This window comes from Tripterygium wilfordii, chromosome 9 (assembly GCF_013401445.1).
Source record: "Tripterygium wilfordii isolate XIE 37 chromosome 9, ASM1340144v1, whole genome shotgun sequence".
NCBI classification, from domain to species: domain Eukaryota; kingdom Viridiplantae; phylum Streptophyta; class Magnoliopsida; order Celastrales; family Celastraceae; genus Tripterygium; species Tripterygium wilfordii.
In genome coordinates, this window is record NC_052240.1 from 13,750,234 (window position 1) to 13,767,886 (window position 17,653).

The window sequence follows — 17,653 nt, forward strand, 5'->3', positions numbered from 1 at the left end:
ATTTATTTGTCGTCATTTGTTTCAATCTAAGCCGTCCATTAAAATTGACCCGGAAACCGGTTGTTCGCTTCTTTTTTGTTTTACGATAATACCCTCCTATGCCCTGTCGCACCTTTGAAGGAAACCCTACGATAGCGCAACGCCTTCTTAACCCTAAAAATCCAGGGTTCAAACGGTAAGATACAAAAAGTTTCCAATTTTCCACGGTTTTCAAATTCTTGAACATCACGTGCCTATCACGCCGGCAAAAAAGATAACATGGACAACTCTAGGACCCAGTAGACAAACAGACTCGGAGACAAATAGGTGAAGCAAATTATTTCTAGAGTTTTGCCGCGGAGTATATTTCAATGGCGGGTTCATGTGAATCGTGATCGCATAACTTCACTATAATCGTAAGAGAGAAGAGGATCTGGGCACATACACAGAGATGGAAGATCGGAGGATAATAGAGGCGGAGAGACAACAGATCGAGCAGATTCGAGAGCTCGATTTTGAGGAATTGCAGGTTGAGGAAGTTGATGAAGACTCCTTTGATGACCACCTTGATGCAAAGTAACCGCCGCTACTATGTGCTCTGTTTTGTTCCTCGCACCTTAATTGTGAATTCGATTATTTTCGGCAAATTGGTATCTCCGATTCATCTGTTTTAAGTTATTATGCGCTAGGGTTTTTTTGTAAACTCGTACGGTGTTGCTTATTAAACCTAGTTTTGTTAACTGTATGTATTCACCGGGGGGACAACGGTATTGACTTCATTCACGAATTCAATGAAAACCGAGAGAAATCGGAGGGATAAGTGGTTGAACTGAAGCTTTTATCCTTCTCAAAGATTGTTTACGAAGACTCGAGAAGTATCGAAGAACTGTTTTAACCAAAACCAAGAGTTATTATTACCTAATAAACTGTTTAGCGCCATGTTTCGTTGCTGAGAATGTGACGGTATGTAGAATTTCCGAATCTATGTTGTCAGCCAAAATAAATGTACAAATTAAATCCGGCAAGTGAATTCAGGAAGAAAGTATAAGTATTATCAAGAACATGGTTTCCTGACCACAACAATGGATTTAAGAAAGCTGATATCTAGATTCGTGTGCCTCGATATTGGAGAATGAAAATATTGTTCTGGGTTCATATTTATTGTTCCTGCTGCAGTGGATTCCTCATTTCATGTTCCTTCTTTTCTTTTCCCTAAACCATGGAGGTATAGTTGTTGTATGTTTTAGGAAATGTGTTAAAACAAAGTTCTTCTTATTTTGTAATAATATTTCCATACTATTGCCTTGATTTCATTGTGACACTGATTTTACCATGCATATTTTTGTTGTTTATCTAAGTGGTTCCGCCTCCTCGGATGAGTTTACATTCAACACTTGCCTGGCTTCTTTGCATACATATCTTGGTGGTATGCACCTTATGTCCCAACTTCTGTTTTTTCTGTATGTCTTATTTCTGGGTGTTCTTGGAGCTGATTTGACCTCTTTTATATGAATTGAAAATGTAACAGAGGTTGACGATACTCACAACAGAGCGGCCTTTTTGGATGGAGGTGCTGTTTTGAACCTCCCGTTGTTCTATCTTGAAGGTACTTATGTACTACTTCATTCATTCATGGATTGGTGTTCATTTCTATTCATTCAGCTGGTCTCAATTTTTAAATGTTCACCAGTGTCCAAACAGTGGTTGATTTCAGATTTGGGGAGAGAATATATCCATTGCATTGGAAAAAATAGTACAGTGATCAATAAAATTCAAGGAACTTTACAACAAAGCAGTTAGATTGTTTTACCGGCTGTTATTTTCTGGTCTAACATAAACACTACTCTTCAATTAATGTTTATCTTTCACATATAAGTTGGACATGCAATAATGTTCCATCGAGTGCAGTAGTACATTTCCTAGGTACTTGAATCCCTGTACTATGAAAGTCATCTTCGTAGATTGTGATCTTTGAACCATTTTATTTAATCAGCACCTGATGTTGCTAGTAAGGCGATTTGATGAGATGATCAAGTTGTTGCAGAACAGTAATGTTTCCATATTATCTGGTGTCATGCATGTTCCTCTCACCTGCACAGTTTATTACAATCTGGAAATTCATAATTTACTACCTTACTTCTGTTTTGTTAGGAGTTGTTCTTTTCCCAGAGGCCACCCTACCTTTAAGAGTCATTCAGCCCAATTTTATATCTGCTCTCGAGAGGGCATTGACCCAAGTTCATGCACCTCATACCATAGGCGTTGTATGTAAATTCCAACCTATTTCTATTCTCTCGCTTGTTCTGTGGAAATCTAAATTTAAGATTTTAGTTTAAAGCTTAATGAGAGTGAAATATTTCCAGGTTCATGTTTACAGGGATCTTGATAATAGAAGAATAAGGTTTGCATCAATCGGGACAACTGCAGAAGTAATTACTCACCTGTGATATGGTTTCTTCCTTCTTCTTTTTAATCCCCTAACTGGAGGTGGATGATTGAATATTGAAGTGTATCTTTATACTGCATGACAAGTTGTCATTTAAGACAGTATAGAATGCCATTATTGACAAACTGACAGGAGATATGCGTGTGTTGGTGAGAGGATTGAGAAATAGATATGTTGTTTTTGTCTCATGCACGAATTGTATGGAGGCGAATGGATGATCCCATATGTGGACTGTTTTGGGGAACAAATATAAGATTAAGCTCCTTTTTCAAACCTTGGCTTATTGAATTGAGAATGTCAAGTATTTTTCAGAAGTAGCTGTTGGAAAGGCATCGCAACTATTGATACATTTATCTTTTAACTTTTTAATGTAAATGCATTCGGATGGCATGCAAGATTTTATTGAAAAATTGTTAATGTAAGATGGGAAGGTTCAGGTGAAGTTAAAGATTTTGCAACAATTGCTTTGGGATCTGTTAGAAGTTGTGTGAGTAGAGGTAATCATATCCAATGGCTAATACATTAGGATTCTGTTTTCTTAATGTCATTTCTTTGTTCATCTTGTGAATGCCTATTTTGTTTTTCTCGAAATGTTGCAACAATTCTTCCTATGATTCTGGAGGTGCAAGTTAGCCGTTATATGATGCCATATCTCTTGTGGGTTAATTTTCCCAAGCTCATGTTATTTCATTTTCTGCCATTAGTATCTGCAACTTGAGTTTCTTATACGATGGTTGTTGACTGATCTATATCCTAATCTCAGATTCGCTTAAACATTTGGGAATGCTCTTTGAGCTTTGTAATAGTTGCGTCTCCAATTTATTCCTTGAATTTGGCTGTAGTACATAGTATAGCTTATGGATATGTAAACTCCTTCTTACAGATCCGTCAATACCGCCGATTGGAGGATGGGTCCATGAATGTTGTTACTCGCGGTCAACAGCGGTTTCATCTAAAGCGCCGTTGGATTGATGTTGAAGGAGTGGTTAGTAAATTTATAATTGGAATATATCACCCCCTTCCCTTTTCAGTTGATTATATGGTCGATGGCTGATTGGGTTTAAATTGTCTTCCTTCTAGCCATGTGGTGAGGTTCAAATTATCCAAGAAGATCTACCATTAAGGATTCCTCGGGATGCATTTGGGAAAGTGCCACCATTATCTAAACTGCATAGCTGTGGCCCCTCCTTATGCAGGCTACCTTTAAATGCCACATCACACAGCCATGGAGATGGGGACAATGATTCAGAGGGAAGCTTTGAGAATGAGCTTTCACTAGATGAAAGGATAATTCACCAATCTGTAGTTGATTCTTGTTATGGGTACGACACTATGGATGAATCCACCAGCAGTGATGATGACAAGTCTGCATTTCAATCTAGGATCAGGTCTAGTTGTTCCCCCCAAAGTGACTCAAACTCCATGGAATCATTGCATTTGTGCTACAGGAAAGAAATTAAACATGCTGCTGTAGGAATTGGGAATGATTCCACATCAGGAAGGCCTTCTTGGAGAGGGGATGGGTCAAGAAGGTCTTGGAGAAGAGCTGATCTCACACAGTTCCATGCAGTTCCAGGAGCGTTTTGGCCATATTGGGTTTATCGTATGTATGACTCCTATTGTCTTGCCCAGAAGGCTGCAGGTAGTTTTATTCTTTTTCTTTTCATGTCCAGACATTTACTTAGAATATTGTATTAAGCAAAACACTATGCCTTGAATTATATTCTTTGACGTCCATCTCACTTCTAGGTATTCTGTTGAAGACTTGAATTACATGTTGATGACATAAATCTTTGAATTCTAATAATGTAATTTTGACGAACGTTGGAATTTGAAGAGATTGAAAATTTATTCCATCTTCAATTGACTACAGTGGTTTTGTATTTCTCTTCTTCACAGATATGTGGAAACAGATAGTTGGGACACCAAGCATGGATGCCTTAGTGAAGAAGCCTGATCTCTTATCATTTTATATTGCTAGTAAAATTCCTGTATCTGAATCAACAAGACAGGAGCTTCTGGAGATTGACGGCATTTCATATAGGTTGCAGAGAGAAATTGAGATACTCAATAATTTTGATCTTATTCGATGTAGAACTTGTCAGGTGATACTTTGCCTACTCTTTTTCATATCTTTCCTCGCAAACATACACTTGCATGTGCCTGTTTGCATTTGCATTTGTTTATGTCACCTTTTGATTGGACACAACTATGTCCGTGCTCCCGAGTTATCAAATTGTTTTGTTCCCCGATTCTTCATGCAGACCGTGATTGCAAAGCGAAGTGATATGTTGGTGATGTCTACCGATGGTCCTCTTGGTGCCTACGTGAACCCACAAGGTTATGTGCATGAGATAATGACTGTTTACAGAGCAAATGGCTTAGCACTCTGGGGCCGTTCGCAAACTGAGTACAGCTGGTTTCCAGGGTATGGGCGTCATGCCACACACACCTGTCAATTTTCTTTTTGAAGGCATCCCTTGGATTAGTGGGAACGTAAATACTAGTGAAACAGTGTTAGTTGATATGCTAGAATTTAGTTATTTTAGTTTGCTGTAAAGAGCACCCGGTGTTTTTCCTTGATAAAACTTTTACCATCTAAGTTAGTCTTTTGGGAATTTAAACTAGGGCATGGGAATTTTGGTTTATTCAAGGTGGCCATATTTATGTTTACAGTCAGGGAACTTGCATGGTAAACATCCTAGACCAGAAAATATAGGCTAATCCATGGGGCAAGATGCAGGATGTTATTTGTTGATCTATGGTATCCAATCAGTAATCTGCAAGTGATTGTGTTTGTAAAATCCTTCAAACGTGCGAATTGTGTTAACCATGAGTATGAAATTATCGGTGATTAGTTGCCTAATTTTGCAGAAGTTCATGCTGTTTTATTTTGTCAGTGGTAAGCTGGTAAATTATTACAGCATTATTATTTAACTTTGCGTATTTTCCATCATTGCAGCTATGCATGGACAATCACGAACTGTGCCACTTGCGAAACCCAAATGGGATGGCTATTTACAGCCACAAAGAAGAATTTGAAGCCTAAATCGTTTTGGGGCATACGGAGTTCCCAGGTTGCCGATGGTGTGCATTAAACAATTATATTTCCACTGTCTTTTAGATCTTTGCCATTCTCCTCGTGATGAGCTTATTTTGTATATATGGGACGTATATCACTTGAATCAACTGTCCTGTAACATCATATCATATTAATAGGTTATGTTCCAGTGTGAAATAATCACATATTCATTGGTTAACTTTCAGTTCTAGTTTGTTGGAAAGTATTCCATATGCCCACCCTTTTTTTGTTTGAGAAGAGCTAATTTCTTGAGCAAGAGGTGTGCAAGTAGGTTCATGTCTAGTAGATGTTTGCATTACTGTCTATCATTCCAGTTTGGCCGTCAGCGTACCAAGTGAGGTTGGGTAGCACTTTGACAGATTTTTTTTTTATATAGCATACTATCAGGATGCCATAATTGTCAATCATAAAAAGAAAATTATTTCCTTATTCAACTGATACATGTTTTTATCTTGGTTTACATATCATCTGCTACATAGTGCAAACAAAAGGAACTTCTAACATTGCACATTATATCAATATTTTATTTGTCAAAAAATAGGATTGATCTGATACCAGACCGTTTATTCCGAACAGGGCTGGGGATTGGGGAAATTAAACAAAGACATTCTAGAAAAATTGGCAAAATATGGAATCTGGGAAACCATCGTCAGGACGAGCTGATTGCTAAATGCATGGTTTCGCTACCATGTTCAGCGGTAGTTTCTGTAGACTGGGCTGTACATACAGCTCTCCGCATGCTTGACAAGATCTTTTGGTCGAGGGAGACGAGATGCCAGACCTGGGAAAGCATACATAAACCGTCAATGGACGCCATTGTACATATTAGCCAAAGACATCAGAAAGGTACTCACCAAGTTCATAAACCTTGGCAGCAACCTTTGCAGCAATATGAGCTGATATCTTGCGGATATTAGAGAATGGTGGGTAGATCAGTCCCTTGTCGTAGTTTTCTTGGGTCACTTGAGCAGCCAAAGCTTCAGCTGTTGCAAAGAAAAAAAAGATAGATATATAGATATAGGCCGCTTTAATCCCACATTGTTAAAGAGCCTCTACAAGCATCATGGGGTAACTGGTTCATTAAAACTTGAACATAAATGTGTTAAAACAAACTTCATGTACTTACAGGCTGCCAAAAGCATGTCATCTCTTACACGAATGGCACCAGATATGATCAAGCCCAAACCAAACCCGGGGAATATGTAAGCATTGTTTGCCTGAACAGCAAGAATAAAAAGGAAAGCCATCAATTACAATCAAAATGGGGTAGAGAGTGTTGTTTCAAGAAATATAAAAATACGGATAGTTCAGACCTGTCCGGGGACAAAAACTTTCCCATCATACATAACAGGGTCAAATGGACTTCCACTAGCAAAGATTGCCCTACCCTGCAGATAGAAGAAAATTATGAAGATGATGTGAAAAAGAGTAGTGAGCTAACCTTGTTGCCAAATCGTGCAATCACAATATTTTATCATAAAGAAAATATATATTTACCTCACTCCATGTATAAGCTTCTTCAGCTGTACACTCAGAGTGTGAGGTGGGATTGGACAGAGAAAGAATAAGAGGTTTCTGCATGGCAATTGTAGAGATCAGTATAAATATTTCCTTGTATCTGATGTTTGTGATTATTCTGAACAGTATGGCTTCATTGATATACGCATTTATGGGAGCAAGAGAGGAGAGAAATAGAGATATAAGAGAACCTCATTGAAAGATGCCATGGCCTCAACCACCTCCTTTGTGAATGTTTTTCCTACTCCAGATGTCCCTATCAGCACCGTCGGCTTAATTTCCTGAAAAAATGAGACTCATACGATGAGAGGTGAGTTTTATTTTTTGTATTTTTCTTTTTTGAACTTGTGCATATTTTAGGATAACTTCTTTTCTCAGATTCCACAATTTTTGCACCTTGACAGCATCTACGAGTTCCTTGACAGGTTCATGCTCATGAGCCCAAGGTTTTTTGAAGTGCTGAAGTGACTCTTTACGGGAGCTAACAATCAGTCCCTGTTCAAAAATAATAATAATAAAAAGTCGTCACATATGGAAAAAATGCGAAAATATAACTAAAGTAAAATCATATGTTCTTCAAACAAGCAGTAAACTTTTATCAGCTTTTTATACTACCTTTGAATCCACCAGCCAAATTTGCTTGCGTGTCTCTTCAACTGGAGCTTTGGTCTGATAAAAGTAGTGCATGGTCATTCACCAAGCTCAGCAGAAAGAAATCAAAGCACTTGTTCAAACAGTAAGTTTATACCTGTCTTGAAATCTCAAGAGCTATAAGCTCAGCTATGCCCGTTCCAGCCTAAAAAATTAATCAAAATGTAAGTGAGACATAAAGTGCTAAACCACATGCATGATGCATAGAAAAGAGAAGAGTGTCCAACAAGGCGTATCTTCTACAGGAACGTTAAAAAAGAGAATTCAAAGTAAATGGTTACATGATCAAACTGCAAAACTAGAACATTGAAGCATATGTATGAGAGTTGGTTAAATAAAGACAGAGTGCATGATAGACTTTCGGCAAGTTCATCTGTAGAAAACACCAACACCACCAACAAAAGCAAAAAATCATAGAGTCGTTAAGCCTTACCTCTCCGGCACCCAGGAACAAGAATTTATGGTCAGCTAAGGTTCCGCCAACTAATTTCAGAGCTGCAAGAAGCCCTGCTAGTACCACAGATGCTGTACCCTGCAATCAGTAGAGGACTACAATAAGAAAAATGAAACCATTTTTCTTTTTCAAGAGGAGTTAATCTTTTATGACATTGCACCTGTATGTCATCATTGAAGACAAGGTGAGTTTGGCTGTATTTGGCCAGCAGCTCAAATGCGTTGTGGTTTGCAAAATCTTCAAACTGAAAAACATATTCATATTCAGACAATAGAATCTTGCCGGAGTTGGGGGAAAAAGAATTTATATGATTTCTGCATCGAAAAATGACTGACCTGTACAAGGACTTTCTCCCCGTAATTTTGCTTAACTGCACTTATGAACTCTTCCATAAGTTCATTGTATTCCTAAAGTGCAGTAAAAGGCCCGTTAAATTTATAAAATCAAAACACATTTTAAATTGGCCACATTAAGTTGAGGAAAATTTTGAGACAAACAAAAACAAATGAGAAATCATGGACCTGCCCAGTTGCTCTCTTTTGCTTAAGTCCGATATAGAACTCGTCATTCAGTAATTTCTCGTTGTTTGTTCCAACATCAATGGTCACAGGCAAGCACTGCAAATTTTCAATACTGGTTGAGAAATTCAATGACTTCTATGTATGAATACTCACTTTTTTTCAGTACTGTTTATAATTTTTTATTAAAAACAATTTATAATTCAACAAAAGAGAAAACAAAACCAAAAAGATAAAGAATTCAGTCAATCAGCTGTAAAAGTTATAGTGACTCTTACTGCTGAGGGGCGTACTCCTCCTAGCGCTGTGTACAAAGAAAGTTTCCCTACAGGTATCCCCATTCCCTGACAGCATAGAAACATCAAACATGTATGTGCCCTATTATTTTTTATCTAAGTGGAATATTCTACTTTTAAGGAGTGGATGGTATCAATACCTGGCAGCCAAGATCCCCTAACCCCAAAATACGTTCACCATCGGTAACAACTATAACTTGAATACTTCTCTCTGGCCAGTTCTTCAATACTTCAAGAACCTTGCCCCTAAAGGAAAGGTCACCTTTCAGTTTCCACTGCACTGCTATGCAACTTCAACATTGTAAACACAAACAGAATGCTAGTAAGTGATCATACTTCTCTTTAAGACTGATGTAGAGACCCTGAGGGCGCCTGAAAATGCTCCCATACTTCTGGCAAGCTTCACCAACTGTTGGAGTATACACAACTGGTAGCAGTTCCTCAACATTATCAATCAGAAGCTTGTAAAACAGCCTTTCATTCCTCTCCTATAAAACATAACAGAATCTTTGTCACCTAATATTACGATGCTGCTGCTATGCGGTTTAGTAGCACTGGGTATTTTTTCTGTAGGTTCAATATAATAATCTCAGCCTAATGAATGGAGATGGATTCCTCAGGGGTTGGTAGTAAATGGTTAAAGTATTGATACAGTAAAACTGAAAGCATATGAAACTAGAGAGATGCAGTTGTGATTTCACTTTGATCAGCATATCCACAGCAAAAGAAATTGTTTTTGCTGTAGACATGAATATACCTGCAAATCCATCATTGCCATGTATCGTTGCAAAGGAACTTGGTACTGGCGAAAATTATGCATCAATTTCTTCTCCTGATCGCCAAAGAGATTTTAGAGTTGGTAACAAAAAAGCCCATGAATATCAAATGGGGTGAAGTGTTAGCAATGTCAAAAGTTAACCTGCAGCTCCTGGGTGACAATTGAGGGAGGCAGAAGCCCACGCAAGTAATGAGCATCCCTCTCTTTTTCATTGAAAGCCAGACCTTTGTTATGGTGTGGGTCTCGCAGCAATGTATATCCACTGTAGCACAAATAGATATATTAGCTGAGTAACAAACCAAAGTATAACATTTTGCATTATTAAGTCCTCCGCTTCTCTATAATAAAGTGATCAACAGAAAAATGGTTTTGTGTATATCTTATGTGGGAATTAAATTCCTGAAAATAGTCTCTATGAACATCTTGTCTGTCCCCAACCCCACCCACTGTGGGAACCTTGTGCACGGGAATTTGTTTACCTTGTTTGCAAAAGAAAGAACATATGCCATTTTTAGCGGAGAACTAAACTTTTGAAGGTATTTTAGCTTCCAACCAAGCTTGGATGAAAATACCATAAAGGCAGGTCATGAATCTGAAATCTTTAGTTCTAACTTAGACAATAAAGATCAAATGTCCTCGGAAATGAACACCCGAGTATACACCATGAACAATAATTAACAGCTTGGACATGGTTTGGCATCTTAAATTATCAAGGCGACCTTAATCAACTTCATTGTCCACAAAGTATTGTTCTTCTGTTTCAAGCGAAGGAGACAATAATTTATTGAGACTACATCCAGATCTACATGCCCATGGAACCAATTGTATTCAATTATCTATGAATCCCCAAGGAAGATCCATGGTATTAATATTAAACTGTCTATGCGTTTGCTTTTAACTATCATTTGACAAACCAACATGGTAGAAGAATCTGTTATTAAATAGAACGAATAACTACAAAAAAAAAAATATATATATATATAAAGGGGAAAAAACAAACAGAAGAAGTCCACAAAACCAAATACTGCAATGCAAATGAAAAATGACACAGAACCAAAAACAAAGACAACAAAAATAAGCATTTAACTTCAATAGATAAAGTGGGATTCAAACAGCATATATCCATAAATCATGAATCTGTGCTCTCACCTGGCTACAGAGACAGTCCAGGGGGTAACTAGCTGATCCTCGGTGGCACCATCCTCACCATACACGTCCTCAACACCCCCAGCCACACCATTCCTGTAAACCTCATCACCTCCATTGATCATTACAGTCTCCATTGTACCACAAACCCTTCTTTCTCCTCTACCAATCACACGCCTCTGCAAAATCACAGAAAGCTAAAGAAACCAGACAACACCCAGAAAGTAAATACACCCAAACGACCGAACAACACACACTCTTTGCGTTGTGCAATTCCAGAACAGCAAATCCCACCTTTTATAGGAGAAAGGCTTTCTTGGTCAATCAATATTTGGTTAGCTTTTTTTCCATGAAAGGGAAGAGGAAAGAAAATACAAGGACTACAGTTCCCACGTGTAAAAATCGATTCAGAAATATATTAAAAAAATAATAATAATTGACAATTGTGCCGGGTACCAGAAGACCACGGTTGGTAAGGTGGAAGAAGTTGAAACCAAAAACTATTTCATTCAAGTTCTTAAATTAAGATTAACAAAATATTTATGCTAAGAGAAGGTACAATATTTTTAATGAAGTACAATACCATACATACAAGCTAAACATTGGACAAACGATATATGCTCAAATTAGGGTCGTCATGTCCACGCGTACAAAAAATTCCAACAAGGAGATAAGTTGGGTCAAAATCCAATGTGTGAGCATTGTCATGCATCCATGTCATCATTTTCAAGTTATTATAAATTGACAAGTGGCATTTTGTATTTTTAACAAAATAAATTTTTAAAAAATATTAGATTGTAAAAATTCAATCAATGATACCGTAGTATTAAAAATCGTACTGTGCATTAAACCGTGTAAGCTGAAGATTCAACTGATACGATGAATATTGAACTGTTGGTTTATAATACATAATAAATATTTACATATATAATATATTCATTAATGAAAATATATACTATATTCATATGGTATATATTTTCGTTTATAGTATATAGAAAATAATATAATATAGTATATTTTTTTCGTATATAGTATATATAGAAAATAATATATTTACATATGTATATTAATTTCGAGAGTAAATATATTACTGTATATACTGTATTCTTCGAAGGATTTAATCGAATCGGACTTTTGCACTAGCGTCGATCTTCATCATCATCATCGATATGCCGCAATCATAGATCTATTGTCTCCATGAACTCACGGTTCATGATGATTTGCTACAAAAATATCGACTTCGCTATCGATTCCCAATTTTCGTAGTATGACCGGCGGCACAAACTGGTATTTTAAAATATGGATGATACACAATCTAATTTAATTTCTTTGCATGTATTAGTTAGTATGAATGGGCATGTGAGTGTAATCTTTTATATCCATTTTACTTTTAATAGATGGATATTTATTGCATACATTTATCTTAAAACACATAAATCACATACATGATCACTTTTTTGAGAAAAATAAATATATTATTATAATTTACGAAATTTATCTTTATAATTTCTATGCATTATACATGTATATGGTGCATACAATTTTGTTCTTTCTATGTATCATTATTTCAATTAATGGATGTTGCCTTGAAAATTAATATTTTTTTTATGCATTATACATGCATTGTTAAAATGTATATTCATTTCTTTCTTGCACACAGGAAAAAGAATTATATATAGTAAGTTCAACATATAATACATGCATGTCACTCACTATTAGCCCATATACTACAACAAATCGTGAGAATGACGGAGAATAACCGAGGAGAGCTTGATCGTTCAAAAATTATGTAGATGTATATATAAATTTCATATATATTAATTTTGTTTAGAACATACAATAACCATCATATGAATATTTATATGTTATTAATTTTGTTATTTATAAGTGCATATTGATGCATGCTTCTATTCTTCAAAATCAGATTGATATTTACAAAGCAAAACTAAAATAATGAACCATATTCTAGATTTCGAATTACAGAATTGTTTCAACGAACTATAAAATAAAATACATGTAAAGCGCAGGTATACGACTAGTTAATTTTAAAAATTATATTCCCTCATGTTGGATGATAAGAGAATATGATATGTGATGAGTAAATTATGCTCATCATAAATTAGTGCAATTAGTCCAATTAAATATAATTTCCTCTACCTTGATTAAAGTAATCATTCAAGCTAGCAACCGTATTCAAAGTTGGGTGTTCATGCATGCATACCTAACCTTACGCGGCTATTTGTAAAAGTCAATTGACATTCTCCAAGTATATATATACAATTAAATTTTCAATTTCAAAGACTTCAAAGTTCATACTTTCATGTCAACAAGAACATGTCTCGATTTTACCGTAATATTAATTGGTCTGGTTCCCATGACTACGTCAATACAATGACTAAATTGATAGACTTTGAAAGTTTACCTCACCAATTCATTAAAAAATAATAGTTTAGGTTTGAAAGGGAAATTATAATAAGTTGGAAAATTTGTTCATAATTACTTTTCAATTTTCAAACATACAAAGCTCTTTTCAATGGCCCAACAACCAAAGAGAGAATAATAATTGTGAAATCTTTGAATCAGTCTGGCATTCCATGACAAAAACTTCACGGCTCTTCATTCTCTCACATTGGGCTATTTGTATTGGCCCATCACAAAGCCCAATGAGCCCAATCTATGGATTTATGCGCTTCAAAGTGGCCCATGTCAGAAAGACGCCTCACTCAGTCACACAGCGCTTCGGCGCTTCCAGCCTTCCAGGAGGCACGTTTATAATTGTGAAATCTTTGAATCAGTCTGGCATGCCATAAAAAGCCTTTCCAGCTCTTCGTTCTCTCAAATTGGGCTATTTGTATTGGCCCATCATAAAGCCCAAGAAGCCCAATCTATGGATTTATTGGCTTCAAACTGGCCCATGTCAGAAAGACACCTCACTCAGTCACACCGCTTCCAGGAGGCACGTTTCGCATGTCCATGTCCCTCTGTCTTCTGTAACCTCGTAAAGCGCTTAAACCTTCCGTCTCACGGAGCTTGAAAAGTTGGAAGGACCAAATTCTTCTGCTCTGAAACTAGAAATTTCTCTATCTAGGGTTTTTAATAGCTTTCCCTATCATTTGAAGGAAAGAACGAGGAATTAGGGTTGCCAGGGGAGAGTGTCCATGGATCGTCTTCGTCCCAGGCCGAGGCTCCTCTTCTCTGGATTCACAAGTGCTGAGGTGACCACGCGATTCTCTTTTGTTTTCCTATTTTTAGTCGCGAATATTTTCTATCGCAGTGTGTTATTTCTTTCTCAACTTCTCTTAGGGTATCACGGAATGTGAAACCTGATTTTGAACTGCTGTTTGTTTCTTCCGTCATATATTTGACAATTCTTCGAAGGAATTGAAACATTAGCGCTTACTTTAAAATCAGTTTTTCATGAATTTTCTAACGCATTATTACTTACGTTCATATGGAAACTTCTCTATGTACTTGTATAAACGGCTTTAATTGGTCTATGATCGTGATCAGCTTCTACTTAGCCCAAAACCTGGGGTATTTATGATCCTATATCATTAGCTTTTAAATTTGTTTGTTTCTTACCGCATATCCCATTTAGGATTCCAATATCTTTTGTCCTGATACCGTTAGTTATATTTGATTAAGGTATGCATTAATCACGCCAATACTTCTTTACACCATTAGCAAACTCATGTTGTTTTTAGGAGTTATGATCTTAATATCCAGAATAGCTGTCATTTTCTAATTTTATTGATTTTGAATGTCGCAAGGGATGTGTGTTTTTTTTCATTCTTTTTTCCCCATTTTGCAGGTTGAGAAGATGGAGAAGTTTCTGAATGAATCAGATATTCGATTGATGGACAACGAGTTTTTTCAGAAAATTGCAAAAAGTTTTAAGTGAGTTTGCGCTTAATTATGTGGTTATGACAGAATCAAATTACTTGGTTCGCACTTACACATGTTAGTGAGACAATAATATTTTTTGAGATTAGTTCTCATCCCCTTCTGCCAACCAACCGAGAAAAAAAAGTTGTGAAAAATTGAATTGTCATGTCATGTATTTGCAGTTGCTCTTCTGGTCGTGCTGGGAAACCTATTATTAAATGGACAGAGGTTCATATTCTTACATTATTATGCCACTTTTACTGTTCTTCCTTGTTTGATCATGTTGCCCGGCACAGGACTTGCTTGTGGAAGTCGTAGACAAATGTTTTCTAACTCCTACTCTCATATTAGGTCCAAACTTGGTTCCAGGAGAGGGACCAGCATTGCATGCCTATGCCCGAAGTTGTTCCAGTAGCTAGTCCTCTAAGAAAGAAGCGAGGGCGTTCCCCAATTCCTAAAGGTGCTACTCTCATCAATGAATTACTGACATAGTAAAACTGTAAAAGTTTGATTAATCAATACTAGGACAAGGGAAAAGTTCATCCTCTCCCCCTTAGTCTGAGCTTTTGTAGCATCGTAGGAAGCTGTTGTATATGCAAGTGTTGCAAACATGTTTAGTTGCATCATCCATGTTTGTAGGCTAGTGGATTACCGAATGTCACTACAAAGCATTCTTATCCTACCCCAATAATGTATATTATGGGGTTGTAATAAACTCAATTTAATGTCCGACAGGCCGAGTAGTAAACCTTCTCAGTAGTGTTTGATACTAACTGTGAACATGTTCATTAGGCCAAAGGAGCAAGCATGATTATTGTAACTTGTGAGATTTTTTTGTTTCCCATCGATTCTTATAATTTGGAATTTCTTTGTTGACGTAGCTATGCATGGATCCGCCTCTTTTGTGTGTGCAGGAGTGCTTGTTTACATATAGATACATTTTAAAGTACCTTCTATTTATGAGGAAACTTTCTTATATTATCTATCCTCTTTCTAGCATTCTGATACACAGGATTATTCAAGTTTTTGTCACTGAATGGATGGCTTTGCTTCACTGTGTATAAAGCACAATATATTGCAAGAAGAAGTTTGCTATGAAGTTGTCCCAGTTCCTGTGATATGAATGATGACTTTTACTTTCCTGTATCTGATGATATTTGTTCAGAAGCAGGGGAAGAGCTGCCAGATCTCTCAGAGTTGGAATTTGAGGCCAAGTCATCAACAGACGAGGCATGGTAAGAAATTAATCTTACATAAAAGAGCACATACATTTTGGCTCCTATCTTAAATGCTAGGTCTGCTCGTATTGAGAATCTAGGTATTACCTGGTGCTTCTGTTGGTATGTTAACTTCGACCTTCCCCCTCACCTGGTGTTAGTGCCCATAAAGGCAACATTATAGACTATATTATACTGAAAAGGCTGTGAAGCATCTGAGAACTTTTAGAGCATTTCTAAATTGTTGGATCGAAAAAACTTGGTTATCATTTTTTCATATAGTTAATTATACAAAAATTCTTAGTTATCATATTTTGATGTAGTTAGTAATACAAAAATTCTACGCAGAGATGGCAAAGCTAATGGAGCAAGAATGATGAGGGTCTTGACGACTTTAATTAGTGGTGCCTCCAGACTATTATTTTAAGTCTATTGTTAGGCTTGTGACATTGATACTTGGAATCATAGCTCTCACTTTATGTTTTTGGCTCTGTGTCTCTTATAGCATCCGCATTCTAACATCCTTGCCTTCTCTCCCATCCCATATGGGTATATACATGTATGGTAAACATGGAATCATAACTCTTGCTTTATGTTTTTGGATATGTGTCTCTTATAGCATCCACATTCTAGCATCCTCATTCTCCCCATCCCATATGGGTATAGACATGTATGGTAAACATTTTTTTATTCTTGCTCATTTTTTGAACCTTTTTGCCTTTACAGGTATGACGTTGAGTCGTTTCTCACACACAGGTTTCTAAGTTCTGGAGAAGCTGTGAGTATAATTTGCTTCCACTCTGCATTAAAAAAAAAGTAATAATAAATTATATGCATAAACAGAACAAGTTAAGTAAGGTGAGCGTGAGAAATTAAAAATGGGAATGCTATTAAGAAGTCAATTTTCTTACCCTTCCGTATGTAAATATTTTATTTTATTTTTCATTTATTAAAGGAGGTTCGTGTGAGATTTGTCGGATTTGGGGCGGAGGAGGATGAGTGGGTTAATGTGAAGAAGGCTGTGCGAGAACGCTCCATCCCTCTGGAGCATACAGAATGTCATGCAGTGAAGGTTGGAGATCTTGTGCTATGCTTTCAGGTGGCTTTCGTTGCATTCTTGCGAAGGCAACAAATTAAAATTCTTTGATTTGAATAGTACAGCTTACTTATGGCATGGTACAGCTTACTTATGGCATTTTTTTTATGTTCAGGAGAGGAGAGATCAATCCATCTATTATGATGCTCATGTTATCGATATTCAAAGAAGATTGCATGATATTAGGGGCTGCAGGTGTCGTTTCTTAATTCGATATGACCATGACAACACCGAGGCATGTATTTCTTACTTGAAGCCTTTCACTATTTTGTATGCACACTCTCTGGTATTGATTTGTCCTTTTGGCCCTTATAGCATAGTTGCTTATTTTGCCAGGAAAGAGTTCGTTTAAGGAGATTATGTCGCAGGCCTCTATAAAATATATGTTCAGGAGATATTTTGGATTTTCTGCCACTCTTCAGCGCGTTTTCTCCTCTTTTTGTATCTGGGCGGCGGTATGTTCATGCAGAGGACCATTTTAAGAGTTATATTAGTTATTGAGAGAGGATTTATACATGTTAATTAGCCTGACCCAAGATTTAGCAGCCTGGGTGGGCTAATGAGAAGATAACCGCCTCTCTTGTCCA

At 36.8% G+C, this 17,653-nt stretch overlaps 3 protein-coding genes across 4 annotated transcripts; 2 read left to right on the forward strand and 1 right to left on the reverse strand.

The window, feature by feature from the left end:
• Nucleotides 1-245: 245 nt before the first annotated feature.
• On the forward strand, nucleotides 246-5,709 carry LOC120005636. Its single transcript, XM_038855397.1, has 10 exons — nucleotides 246-555; nucleotides 1,338-1,405; nucleotides 1,508-1,585; nucleotides 2,131-2,243; nucleotides 2,343-2,408; nucleotides 3,309-3,410; nucleotides 3,506-4,067; nucleotides 4,325-4,530; nucleotides 4,690-4,853; nucleotides 5,388-5,709. The coding sequence occupies exons 1-10, from the start codon at nucleotides 431-433 to the stop codon at nucleotides 5,521-5,523; spliced, it is 1,620 nt and encodes a 539-aa protein (XP_038711325.1). The 5' UTR covers nucleotides 246-430; the 3' UTR covers nucleotides 5,524-5,709.
• A 195-nt stretch (nucleotides 5,710-5,904) lies between these two features.
• On the reverse strand, nucleotides 5,905-11,134 carry LOC120005635 (NADP-dependent malic enzyme). Its single transcript, XM_038855396.1, has 19 exons — nucleotides 10,872-11,134; nucleotides 9,864-9,984; nucleotides 9,702-9,776; nucleotides 9,281-9,432; nucleotides 9,085-9,190; nucleotides 8,927-8,992; nucleotides 8,652-8,747; nucleotides 8,466-8,537; nucleotides 8,291-8,374; nucleotides 8,110-8,208; nucleotides 7,774-7,821; nucleotides 7,641-7,694; nucleotides 7,422-7,520; nucleotides 7,217-7,306; nucleotides 7,005-7,082; nucleotides 6,821-6,895; nucleotides 6,634-6,724; nucleotides 6,362-6,490; nucleotides 5,905-6,288 (listed from the first exon to the last, which is right to left on the reverse strand). The coding sequence occupies exons 1-19, from the start codon at nucleotides 11,003-11,005 to the stop codon at nucleotides 6,200-6,202; spliced, it is 1,758 nt and encodes a 585-aa protein (XP_038711324.1). The 5' UTR covers nucleotides 11,006-11,134; the 3' UTR covers nucleotides 5,905-6,199.
• A 2,685-nt stretch (nucleotides 11,135-13,819) lies between these two features.
• On the forward strand, nucleotides 13,820-17,653 carry LOC120005710 (protein SAWADEE HOMEODOMAIN HOMOLOG 1-like). 2 transcript variants are annotated; one of them, XM_038855500.1, is made up of 9 exons: nucleotides 13,820-14,083; nucleotides 14,680-14,765; nucleotides 14,936-14,981; nucleotides 15,105-15,213; nucleotides 15,919-15,988; nucleotides 16,697-16,748; nucleotides 16,926-17,042; nucleotides 17,182-17,301; nucleotides 17,403-17,653. In XM_038855500.1, the coding sequence occupies exons 1-9, from the start codon at nucleotides 14,027-14,029 to the stop codon at nucleotides 17,442-17,444; spliced, it is 699 nt and encodes a 232-aa protein (XP_038711428.1). In that variant the 5' UTR covers nucleotides 13,820-14,026; the 3' UTR covers nucleotides 17,445-17,653. The 2 variants fall into 2 exon arrangements, with proteins under 2 accessions (XP_038711428.1, XP_038711427.1); XM_038855499.1 differs by having other exon boundaries at nucleotides 13,824-14,083; nucleotides 16,926-17,069.